This window comes from Pseudoliparis swirei, chromosome 12, assembly GCF_029220125.1.
Source record: "Pseudoliparis swirei isolate HS2019 ecotype Mariana Trench chromosome 12, NWPU_hadal_v1, whole genome shotgun sequence".
Classification (NCBI taxonomy): Eukaryota; Metazoa; Chordata; class Actinopteri; order Perciformes; family Liparidae; genus Pseudoliparis; species Pseudoliparis swirei.
In genome coordinates, this window is record NC_079399.1 from 21,188,155 (window position 1) to 21,200,460 (window position 12,306).

Below are 12,306 nucleotides of genomic sequence, written 5' to 3' on the forward strand. Positions count from 1 at the left end.
TAAGAACCCTGTAGTTCGAGGGATGTGAAATGATGTGGATTCAGCTCAGAGTGCGTGGCTCTGTATTCAGAGCACCAGACCGTGGACATGCGCCCGCTGGACAGGAAACGACACTGAGTTGAGATGGTGTTGGGATAACGGAGTGCCGTACATTACATCACACGTCATTTAGATGACACTTTTATCCAAAGCGACACGGCTACAGGGAGCAACTCGGGGTTAAGTGTCTTGCTCAAGGACATATCGACTAGGGCGGGGATTTAACCGCCAACACCCTCATTGAAAGACGGACCTGCTGACCTCTGACCCTCAGTTGCCCCCGAGTGCCGTGCTTGATGGCACGAGGGAGCTGCCTCCGCAATGCGGTAAAATAGTCGTGCTCCACAGTCTCTACCTACGTGTCGACCTACATTTAATTCTGTTTATTTTGTACAGCCCAATATCACAAATAAAAAATTATCCTCAGAAGGCTTTATAACCTGTCCACATACGACATCCCTGACCTTTGACCTTTGACCTCACATCGGATCAGGAACAACTCCCAAGAAATAGAAAAAACATTTCAGCCGAAAAAAGTTAAGATGACCAGATGAACAATAGATGTCATGTAACTAGATGAACAATAGATTTAATTCGACCAGATGAACAATAGATGTCATGTAACTAGATGAACAATAGATGTCATGTGACCAGATGAACAATAGATGTCATGTGACCAGATGAACAATAGATGTCATGTGACCAGATGAACAATAGATGTCATGTGACCAGATGAACAATAGATGTCATGTGACCAGATGATCAATAGATGTCATGTGACCAGATGAACAATAGATGTCATGTGACCAGATGAACAATAGATGTCATGTGACCAGATGAACAATAGATGTCATGAGACCAGATGAACAATAGATGTCATGTGACCAGATGAACAATTGATGTCATGTGACCAGATGAACAATAGATGTCATGTGACTAGATGAACAATAGATGTCATGTGACCAGATGAACAATAGATGTCATGTGACCAGATGAACAATAGATGTCATGTGACCAGATGAACAATAGATGTCATGTGACTAGATGAACAATATATGTCATGTGACCAGATGAACAATAGATGTCATGTGACCAGAGGAACAATAGATGTCATGTGACCAGATGAACAATATATGTCATGTGACCAGATGAACAATAGATGTCATGTGACCAGATGAACAATAGATGTCATGTGACCAGATGAACAATAGATGTCATGTGACTAGATGAACAATATATGTCATGTGACCAGATGAACAATAGATGTCATGTGACCAGAGGAACAATAGATGTCATGTGACCAGGTGAACAATAGATGTCATGTGACCAAATGAACAATAGATGTCATGTGACCAGGTGAACAATAGATGTCATGTGACCAGGTGAACAATAGATGTCATGTGACCAGGTGAACAATAGATGTCATGTGACCAGGTGAACAATAGATGTCATGTGACCAGATGAACAATAGATGTCATGTGACCAGATGAACAATAGATGTCATGTGACCAGATGAACAATAAATGTCATGTGACCAGATGAACAGTAGATGTCATGTGACCAGATGAACAATAGATGTCGTGTGACCAGATGAACAATAGATGTCATGTGACCAGATGAACAATAGATGTCATGTGACCAGATGAACAATAGATGTCATGTGACCAGATGAACAATAGATGTCGTCCCTCTCCAGGAAGGACAGAAGCAACATGTCGGCAGACAGACAGGAAGCTTATTTTGCGAAAGCTACACCAGAGACATTTTATTTGTTTATTGTTGTTCCGATGTCAAAACAATTTCAACAAATATAACTAAATAGCAAAACCTCCTCTGGCTTTATCCAATGTTAATTATAAGATGATAAAATTGCAGTTACATGCATAAAAAAATTCATAATTATCAAATATCACAAACTTAGTTTTACATCAAAACGACGGTTATTATATAATACAAATGAAAGCAATGCAGTATGTCTAATGGTAGAGTCTGAAATGAGGATAAGACACAAAGGAGTTAAAAACAACAAGAGAAAGATGGTTGACGGGCTCCCCGGAGCCACTCGGGTTCCTCTCGGTGAGGGGGCGTGGCCAGCTGCATCAGGTTGAGCCACTCGGGTTCCTCTCGGTGAGGGGGCGTGGCCAGCTGCCTCAGGTTGTGTGACCGTGTCCCGTCTCTGTTCCTCTGCAGTGAACAGAGCATCTGCCAGGCGCGAGCCGCCGTCATGGTGTACGACGACGCCAACAAGAAGTGGGTCCCGGCCGGTGGCTCCACGGGCTTCAGCAGAGTCCACATCTACCACCACACCGGCAACAACGCCTTCCGGGTCGTGGGTCGCAAGATCCAAGACCACCAGGTGAGTCAGACCGGACCCGCATGCAGACCTTATCCATCCAGTGCATGAAGTGCACGGCAAGCATCATCCTCCATCTCTATAGGAGCATCCCATGCAGAACTGATGCATTATGGGTGTGTGTGTGTGTGTGTGTGTACAGGTCCACCCAGGCCACCCTGCTTCCATGTTCACAAGTGTAACAAAACATGAACTCCAAAACCCAGAGAGTAGCTCTTAGAAGACAAAGCATCAATGAGTTGATGAGGACCACCGGAGGCGGGCGCACTGCCTTCAGAAGTCCCACAATGCTCTCTGTCTTGCGTTTCAATGCGTGGCTGGAGGGAGGCGGGGGGGTGGGGCATAAGTCAGAATCAGGTCATCGATAGCAGCGAGAATGTGTGGAACTTCAACCGGAGACGGGAGGCGTGTGGTGACGCCAACGGAGGCTTTCCCTCTCTAAGCTCTGCTGTCGGGCTATTTTCAAAACTACCGCTTTTATTCACTAATCACTTATATATATATAATTGTATGTATATAAATATATATATATATATATATATATATATATATATATATGGGGAGCTTTCATTGACAGTAGCTTACCATATTTATATATAATTGGATAGAATTAGATACATATAAAGAAAATGTATTACTGTATATATATACATATATAGGTATATATATAATTATATATGTATAAAGAAATTGTATTACTGTGTGTATATATATATATTATGGGTAGCTTTTATTGATAGAAGCTTACCTTATATATATAATTATATATATACTGTATATATTATACAGTAATACATTTTCTGAGTAAAGATTTTTAGAAATTAATTATACCAGCTGACACGTTAATCATATATATATATATATATATATCAAATATAACATATATATAATATATATATATATATATTATATATATATATAAAGTAAAATAAGATAGAATTTTTGCATTTAGGGCGGGGCTTACTGTGATTACTCGCTCACTGCTGCTACTAGAGCCGTATCCAGCGTCTCCACGTCAATCTTTTGCATTCCTAATATGGTCACTTCCATTCAACTTCAGCTAAAAGCCTTTACAGCGACGGCTGAAACGGAAAACTCGAGGCTTTAAACTGTGTTTCTGGGAATGACATCGTTGTTGTTGCTTTCTACATCTGTAACACATTCGGAGGAAGTGGACCGAAACAGGAGCCCATCAGGCAACAGGGAAATATGACAGAATAATACTCTCCGCAAACCAAGAATGTGAATCCCTTCCCATCTGCCAGAGAGACTTTCTAATAACCCCCCGAAATTGACACTAGATTATTTCGTGCTGGGGTTATCATAACACTTTTCCGGCACCGGCGCCTCGCTGTTGTTCCATAAACCACCAGATTGGTTTCAGGTTTTATTCATGGAAGATATGTTTATTGATCAAAGCAACAGGAAGCCTGGCTGGTCTCGGTACATTTTAATCTCTCCGTTTCTGAACATCTCAACCCTCCACGATTAGTGTTGGACACCCCCAGGGTTCCCCCTGGGGGAACGTGTCGCGTATGGGATTAAACCAGATTACACAATCTTCCATCGCCGAAGAAATGAACGCACTGACGATGATGCAGATTAGGATCTGTCGGTTCAGTATGCTCTTCACATTGTGTGTGTGTGTGTGTGTGTTCTAGCGAGTGCTTCCTGAAGTGACTTCACGTGACCTTTTCGCCACGTATCGGCCGCCGAGTCCCCAGTGCTGTCACTTTGTGTTTAACAAGCTTTTTAGAGGTACAATAATTAATTAGTTTTTTCCCCTCGGCCCCTGAGCTCGGCGGCGTGGCAGACGGCGGTAGCGTCATGACTGAGGGAGGAGAGGAAACAGAAACACAGCTGTGCAGGACTCGTGTTGTTCTTCGTGGCTCCCTAAATGAAGCTTGGTTGTGAACATTACTCATTGCCAATCTAAAGGACGTTTCGTCTTTTCCCTTTCCCCGCCGTGGACGCCTCCAGGTGGTGATCAACTGTGCCATTCCCAAGGGGCTAAAGTACAACCAGGCCACGCAGACCTTCCACCAGTGGCGTGACGCCCGGCAGGTCTACGGCCTCAACTTCGGCAGCAAGGAGGACGCCAACGTATTCGCCAGCGCCATGATGCACGCCCTGGAGGTGCTCAACTCGCAGGACGCAGGTAGGGCCGCTTGGTTTGGTTCTACGTAAGGGTCCCAAAAGGGTTCCTCTCAGGGTCTACCCTCAAAAACACTCTGTTCTTTGAAGGAAGGGGTTGGGGTGGTTAATGGTTCCTCGTAAAACCAAGGGTTCTATCAGGAACCTTTTTCTATCTAAAGAACCCTTTTCGGAAGAAAGATTTATTCAAGAATTGTTGAAAGCGTAGATGTTAAAAGATCCTTCCAGCTCACCCCCCACACCAGTCCTTTGACTGCAGGAGCCTCATAAATAACCCCGGGCAGCTTCTGGATGAATCACTTGGAATAGAAAAGAGTTCTCGGTAGAACCCCTGGGTGGGCTCCAGATGAAACACTTGGAATAGAAAGGATTTCTAGGTGGAACCCTTGGAATAGAAAGGAGTTCTCGGTGGAACCCTGGGAATAGAAAGGAGTTCTAGGTGGAACCCTTGGAATAGAAAGGAGTTCTCGGTGGAACCCTTGGAATAGAAAGGAGTTCTAGGTGGAATCCCTGGAATAGAAAGGAGTTCTAGGTGGAACCCTTGGAATAGAAAGGAGTTCTCGGTGGAACCCTTGGAATAGAAAGGAGTTCTAGGTGGAACCCTTGAAATAGAAAGGAGTTCTCGGTGGAACCCTTGGAATAGAAAGGAGTTCTAGGTGGAACCCTTGGAATAGAAAGGAGTTCTAGGTGGAACCCTTGGAATAGAAAGGAGTTCTCGGTGGAACCCTTGGAATAGAAAGGAGTTCTAGATGGAATCCCTGGGTGGGCTCTAGATGAAACCCTTTGAATAGAAAGGAGTTCTAGGTGGAATCCTTTGAATAGAAAGGAGTTCTAGGTGGAACCCCTGGACTCTAGATGAAACCCTTGGAAGAGGAAAAGGTTCTCATTAGAACCCCATGCAGGGTTCTTGTTATCACCCTTAAAGGGTGGAAAGACTCTCGATAGAACCAACCCTATGAGGTTCTAGTGAGCGCTGTAGCGTTCTCACTAAAGTTGTTGTACAAAGGTATTCTCCAGCAGCGTATTCTCAGAGGAACAGACAGTTGTTCTATTTCGCAGAATTTAATGGAAGAAGATATAATTTTGTAAAACTGACAAAGAGCACAAATCACATGCCTTTGTACAATAATAGGACAGTAAACTAACAATGCCAATACTGTATTCAAACCAAATGAATATGAAGCGAAACATGTGAGTATAAATGTAAACGGTGGATGACTTACGGATGAAGTCGATGTTGTGGACTTTAAGTTAAGGATTGTGCAGATTAACTCTGTGAGTTAAAGGAATTTCCTGAACGATCGTGTTTACGTCGCGTACGTCGTGAAGCTGTTCACGATCGCTCCACTAGGTGTTGCTCGAGGACATATGAAATACACTGGTTCCAACACAAGCACCTTCAGTTCTAAGACGACATAAAAAGGTCCAGCTACGACAAGTTCCACACTTCCTGGTTTCTCATCAAATGGAGCCAAATAAAAGCGTCACACCATTTTGTTTTCAGGAAAACAGCCTTTTAGAGTTTCTGCTCGACAAAAACACTCAGTCCATGAGAATAGAACTCTCCTGTCCTAAAATAGCATGATGCCCCCCCCAGTTATCTTAGAGAATAAAAGCGTAGATTATAAGTCAGAGTGGTTCACCTGAGTAAAGACGAATCTTCAGCTCCCGTGATCCATCAGAACTTCATCTGTAATGCAACAAGAAGACGAGGCCGCCTTGTGTTCATGTGCATGACCCCAGACCCTCTCCTTTCCTCTCCTCCTCCGCTTCCCCTCTTTTTTCTCTCTTCTCCTTTCCTTCCCTCTTCCGTCACTTATTGCCTCTCTTCTGTTTCTTCTCTTCTTTTCTGTCCTCCTCCTCTCCTCTCCTCCCTTCTCTTATCTTCTCTAACCTTCTCCTCTCCTATTTACTCTCCTCCTGTGTATCATTCCATCTTCCCTAAGCCCCCCCCCCCGCTCCCTCCCCACCCCCCTAATTAACCTGATAGTGATGCGCCTCATTATGCTCATGCTGTAGGGAGAGATCCACTTCCCCAGTATGTGTTAGTCGGTGAAGAAGAGTCCTGCTCAGCCTTTTATCCTGAAGGCAGAGAGGAAAAGAGAAGATATATCAATCTAAATCTATCTAAATAATATCTCTTTCTTTTGTCTTGTCCTGTTCAAAGAAAGCAAAGCGCGAGTGATCAGGAACGACACTTAAATTGTGGCGTGGTGTTTCGCTGAGAGCATCTTTCTTTCCTCCTCGTCTAGAGCAGTGATTCTTAACCCCTGATTGGGCCATGAGCGCCACCTAGAGGGCCGCAAACAACTTTCAGTTTAGCACCCGTGTATCATCTTAGGGTATCAGTTGAAGACCCCAGAGGTCGTCCTGTTAGGAGACGCTCAGGGACAATACAGCCTCCCACCACTTGGTGGCGATAATCAATCGGTTGTTTTACAAGCTCCAAGAGGCAGAAGAAGACATCTAGCCTGTAGATCAGTGGTCGCCAACCCGTCGATCGCGATCGACCGGTCGATCTCGGAGACGTTCCCTGTCGATCTCCAAAATAAAATGAAAATAAATTCAGAAACACATTGTTCCTTGTTTTCGAACATTTTCTGAAGTGTCTTCTGAAACATTTTTATTCTGACTGGAAGATTGACGTCAGAAAACATCTCCGCCTGATTCATGAACGCCTGAAAACGGGTTCTCTGACAGCCGTGTTGTCAGCTGTGCGCCCGTAAGAGGAACGTACCACTACAGGTGGGGCGCAGGGGAAATAGAGAAACACCATTATTGATAACTTCACATATTACACAAGCTCAAAGTACACCGACATAAAACTACGTCATCAATAAATAAATGTTGAAATGCCTGTACCTTCGTGTACATGTTTACGTTAAGGCATTAACAGGTTACGCCTGCGCGACAGCCGAGATTCTTGGCGACTTGCCAGGTCTTACCTCCGTGAGTTGGGCTTTTCTGCTGTTGTCCTCCAAAACAAAAGCTCAACATTGAGCTTTTTCTTGTCTGGTGGAGCAATCTGGTTTACTTGAAAGTGATTGCAATTGTATTTATTCTATTATTTGAAAAAGCATAGATGCAGAGTTCAGTCACAGCCATCACACTGACTGGAGTCACATGACTTGATGGCATTATGATGAGAGCTCAACTTACATGAGTTGCACTGACTGATCATGTTGTCAGTGTTGTGTTGTAATTGGATTGGATTCAATTTATTGTCATTGCTAGAGTCCAGGTACAGAAGCAACGAAATGTAAATAAATACAACATTTATATTGGTAGTTCATCCAGCTGCTCATTGCAAATGTGTTTTTTCTTGTTCATATATTGTGCGGTTAACAAATATCTTACTTGTTATATTACACTTAAATTCTGTGTTCCTGGTCACATCAATTTGAACGCTGGACCAAAATGACAATTAGGCCAAATAAAAAGTTGTAAGTCCAGTCTGGACCGTCGTTTTCTCTCAACGCCTCAATAGGTAGATCTTGCCGGTCATGAAGGCGGAGGTCAGTGATCTTGGGCTCAAAAAGGTTGGTGACCACTGCTGTAGATAAAGATATGGAGAACTATTTAAAACGAAAGATTGAAGATAAAAGGTTATAAAAATAAAAGTCTACATTTTTAGGCTGTCTTTTGCACAATTTTATTGACAGTTTATTTCATTTTAAACGTATAACTTTGAATGTAGCCATTTTGTTATCACGCATTATTTATTTATCAAATTTAAATTTCTCTTTTTTTCTCTAGTAAAATCTATTCCTTAGTTATTGTTGTGTTAATAAGCCTGACTTGAGCCTTTACATGTGTTCTTGTACAAGCTGGATTTGTTCCATGACTTGTTCGCCTGTTGAGCGTCTTGTTGTTGTTGTTGTTTATGCAGGTTTACATACACATGATGAACTAAAGTCTTTGTGATGATCACATCGGTAGCAAAGGTATCTAATCAATATGGTTATGAACGTTGACCGCTGGTCGCAGCTGAGTCAGCGTTAGCTAGGTTAGCTGAGTTAGTTTGGTCTTCTTGACGTTTTGTGGATACTTTGTTGTAGATCAGTTATTACATCTTTAATGTTAACCACCCACATTGAAGCACAGCTAAACATTCCAATAACAGATCACTATCATCATTTCTTATATTTCTTTCATAATTTGTTGAATATTTTCACAGTTTTACCTTCCTGTTGGTTACTTCCTGTCGGTTACTTCCTTTATGTTACTTCCTGTCAGTTTTTCCTGTCTGTTACTTCCTGTGGGTTACTTCCGGTGGGTTGCTTTCTTTCTGTTTCTTCCTGTCGGTTTCTTCCTGTCAGTTACTTCCTTTCTGTTTCTTCCTGTTGGTTACTTCCTGTCGGTTTCTTCCTGTCAGTTACTTCCTTTCTGTTACTTCCTGCCGTTTTTTTCCTCGTTTACTTCCTGCCGGTTACTTCCTGTTATTGCGTACTTTTCAGATCCAAATTAAAGTCAACAGCGGTGCTCGCTACTACTGGAGGTTGTACATCGACTATGGATAATGTTGTGTGTGTGTGTGTGTGTGGCAGGTCGGCGGTTCAATCCCCACCCGAGTGGATGTGTCCTTGACCCGTAGCCCTGAATTGCTCCCTGTAGCTGTGTCTACGGTGTATGATTGTAATATGATTGTAAGTCACTTTGGATAAAGGTGTGCGTTAAATGAAACGTGTGTGTGTGTGCGTGTGCGTGTGTGTGTGAGTGAGTGAACAAAGCACCGAATAGTTTCTGTCTGAGCGAAGCAGCTGGATGTGGTGACTGTTGACGTGTGGAATGTGTGTTTACTCATGTATGTGTAGCATCATGACACACACTCCCAGCCTCGAGGACTTGTCTGTATACCGTACACACAAACACACACACACACACACACACGAACACACACTGGTTTCATCAGTTAAACCAGTTGTCGAGTCAGAGAGGAAAAGTTTCTCCCTCTGACTCTGAGTTAAAAGTGACGTTGTTTCCAACCGACGAGCCCCCCACACAGCCGAGTCACACACACACACACACACACACACCCACACACACACACACACACTGTGTTTATGTGTGTTTCTCTTTTCTCCTAAAAAGGCTAAAGTAGAGCGGAGGTGGGAGGCCCGGGATGTGGAGAGGGAGGGGCGGGTCACGGGTCTGAGTTCTGGTCTGGACCATAAATCCTCCGCTGGCAGTTCTGGTCGGCGGGGGGGGTGAGTTGAGGGTTAGGTGAGGGTTAGTTGAGGGTTAGGGTTAGATGAGGGTTAGGTGAGGGTTAGTTGAGGGTTAGGTGAAGGTTAGGGTGAGGGTTAGGGTTAGATTAAGGTTAGATGAGGGTTAGGTGAGGATTAGATGAGGGTTAGTTGAGGGTTAGGTGAGGGTTAGTTGAGAGTTAGATGAAGGTTAGGTGAGGGTTAGGGTTAGATTAAGGTTAGATGAGGGTTAGGTGAGGGTTAGATGAAGGTTCGGGTGAGGTGAGGGTTAGGTGAGGGTTAGGTGAGGATTAGGTTAGGGTGAGGTGAGGGTTAGATGAAGGTTCAGGTGAGGTGAGGGTTAGGTGAGGGTTAGGTTAGGGTGAGGGTTAGGTTAGGGTGAGGTGAGGGTTAGATTAAGGTTAGATGAGGGTTAGGTGAGGGTTAGATGAAGGTTAGGGTGAGGTGAGGGTTAGGTTAGGGTTAGATGAGGGTTAGGTGAGGGTTAGGGTTAGATTAAGGTTAGATGAGGGTTAGTGTGTCTGCAGCTAGACCCTCCAAAGTCTTCTCCAAATGTGTTTTGATGTATTTACTGGAGCCTTACAGCCGGACTAAAGTGAAGCAGGATTTCCTTTATTCATGTTCAGCCATGAGTCGTGTTGACCAACATACATTTAAGAGTTTTTCTTTTTCCATTTAATTTCCAGAAATCCCCGTAAGAGCTTATGGAACAAATAAACCGATGAGCTCGTACGAGTGTAAACATTAATTAGATGACATTCATATACACATTTCATTAATCACAACATTTTCTTTTTCTTATATACATATATACTAAAATCTAGCTCAAATCTAGCATTAGCATCTTATCACGATACATGTTACGAGTTAATTAAAAGTCACTGAACATGTCGTCAAAGCCCAAATAAAACACAAAGTGCAGTGTTCCCGTGAGAGTCCATAGAGTAATTAAAATACTCATGAACACCTTTTCCTTCAGTTCAACGTCTTTTTGCAAAGTCACGTGACATGATTTACGTATTCTTCCGGTTCTCGTCGGAAGAACTTCAAAATAAAAGTACCTAAAACATTAAAAGGCACTTACAAAATAAAGGCTTGCGGGAAATAGTCTCCATATTAACGGAGCCTTTTCAGAGTTATTTACATTCCCTGGTACCCAATCCTTTATTCTATTGGATCAGAACATGACCACTTTGTCGTTATGTAACACTGAGACACATATCTTATTATTCTAGCAGGAAGAAAGTTGGGGCATGAACATCTCTGCTGATCACTGAGAGGTTTAAATATAAAGAGTTCGCCCTGAAGTATCGGATCCTCACCGCAGTCACCGAGTCTCCTGATCTTTAAAAGAGAAGTTTAAGTTTAATGTTCTCTGGTTGTGGACAGGCCGAGCTCATTAAGTGCAGTTATGAGTATAGACATTATAAACCTACTGAGCCTTCGATAGCATTAGAGTTATAAGCTCTTTAATATTCACAATGCCATAAAAGATTAATCATAACCCAAACCCTATCAGACAGTAAAGTCACTGATTGTTTTTTGTTTTTTTGATAGGATCCTAGTATATTATGTGTTTTCCAGTGGTGAAACTTACATAATAATCATTTAAAAATGCATTATAATCTCTGTTATGGTGCATTTTAATGTGATTATCCACCTCAATGTTGAAATTAAAGTGAAAACATATATCAATAAACATAAGCAAACGTTTTAATGTTACGTAACGCTAACAATGACCACAGAAGTGACTTATGATAACATTATAATGCATTCAAACATGTATTATAATACACGATCAGAAGATTATAATATATTACAACCAGGGGAATTATAATACTCTATGATCTTTGCCAAAAAGAAAATACCAGAAAGTGAAGCGCCATCATGACGCATCATGATACGTGACCTTATTAGTCATTATTATTATTTAAAGCTTAATGGAGAATATAAATAAGCGGCGCTATAAACGATCGTAAGGCATGAGAAGTATTTTCATAATGCGTCAGGGAACTTACATGTGTCAGCGCCCTCTGGTGGACACACCATGTAATGATGTTTATCTCAAACCTGGTTCGCCGTCCGACATTTACATTTTTTTTTCATCTGCATCAAACTAATACAGAAAATAAAAGATTAGCGATCGTCAGAGACTAAACGACCTCATGACGTACCCTTTAAAAGCTATTTCTGGTTAAATACACAGCGCTGTGCCATCAGTGTCTGAATTAATATTAAATATATACAGTTTTGTTTATGAACTAACATTTATATTCTATTTTGAAATATTTTTTTAATGAATGATCATTTTAAATATATTTTTACACAGGGTACAATCATGGAAAATAAGCAAAAGTTACAGAATTTTTAAATTGTTATTTCCAGGCCTGGAAAAGTCCTTGAAAAAAATTTAATAACGAAAAGTTTGGGAAAAGTCAAGGAAATGTGTGATATTCACATGTTCATTTACGCTGAGATTTAAATAATTAATATTTAGTTTTAAATAAAAGTGCTCAAAATATGACGACTTCGGCGTAGAGGAACCTATTGTTT

At 42.0% G+C, this 12,306-nt stretch overlaps 1 protein-coding gene across 1 annotated transcript in view; it reads left to right on the forward strand.

The window, feature by feature from the left end:
- Positions 1–12,306, forward strand: part of enah (ENAH actin regulator) — a 93,740-nt gene that overhangs the window by 18,028 nt on the left and 63,406 nt on the right. The window contains 2 exon segments of the mRNA XM_056427857.1: positions 2,230–2,395; positions 4,373–4,550. Coding sequence (XP_056283832.1) covers positions 2,230–2,395; positions 4,373–4,550 — 344 coding nt within the window.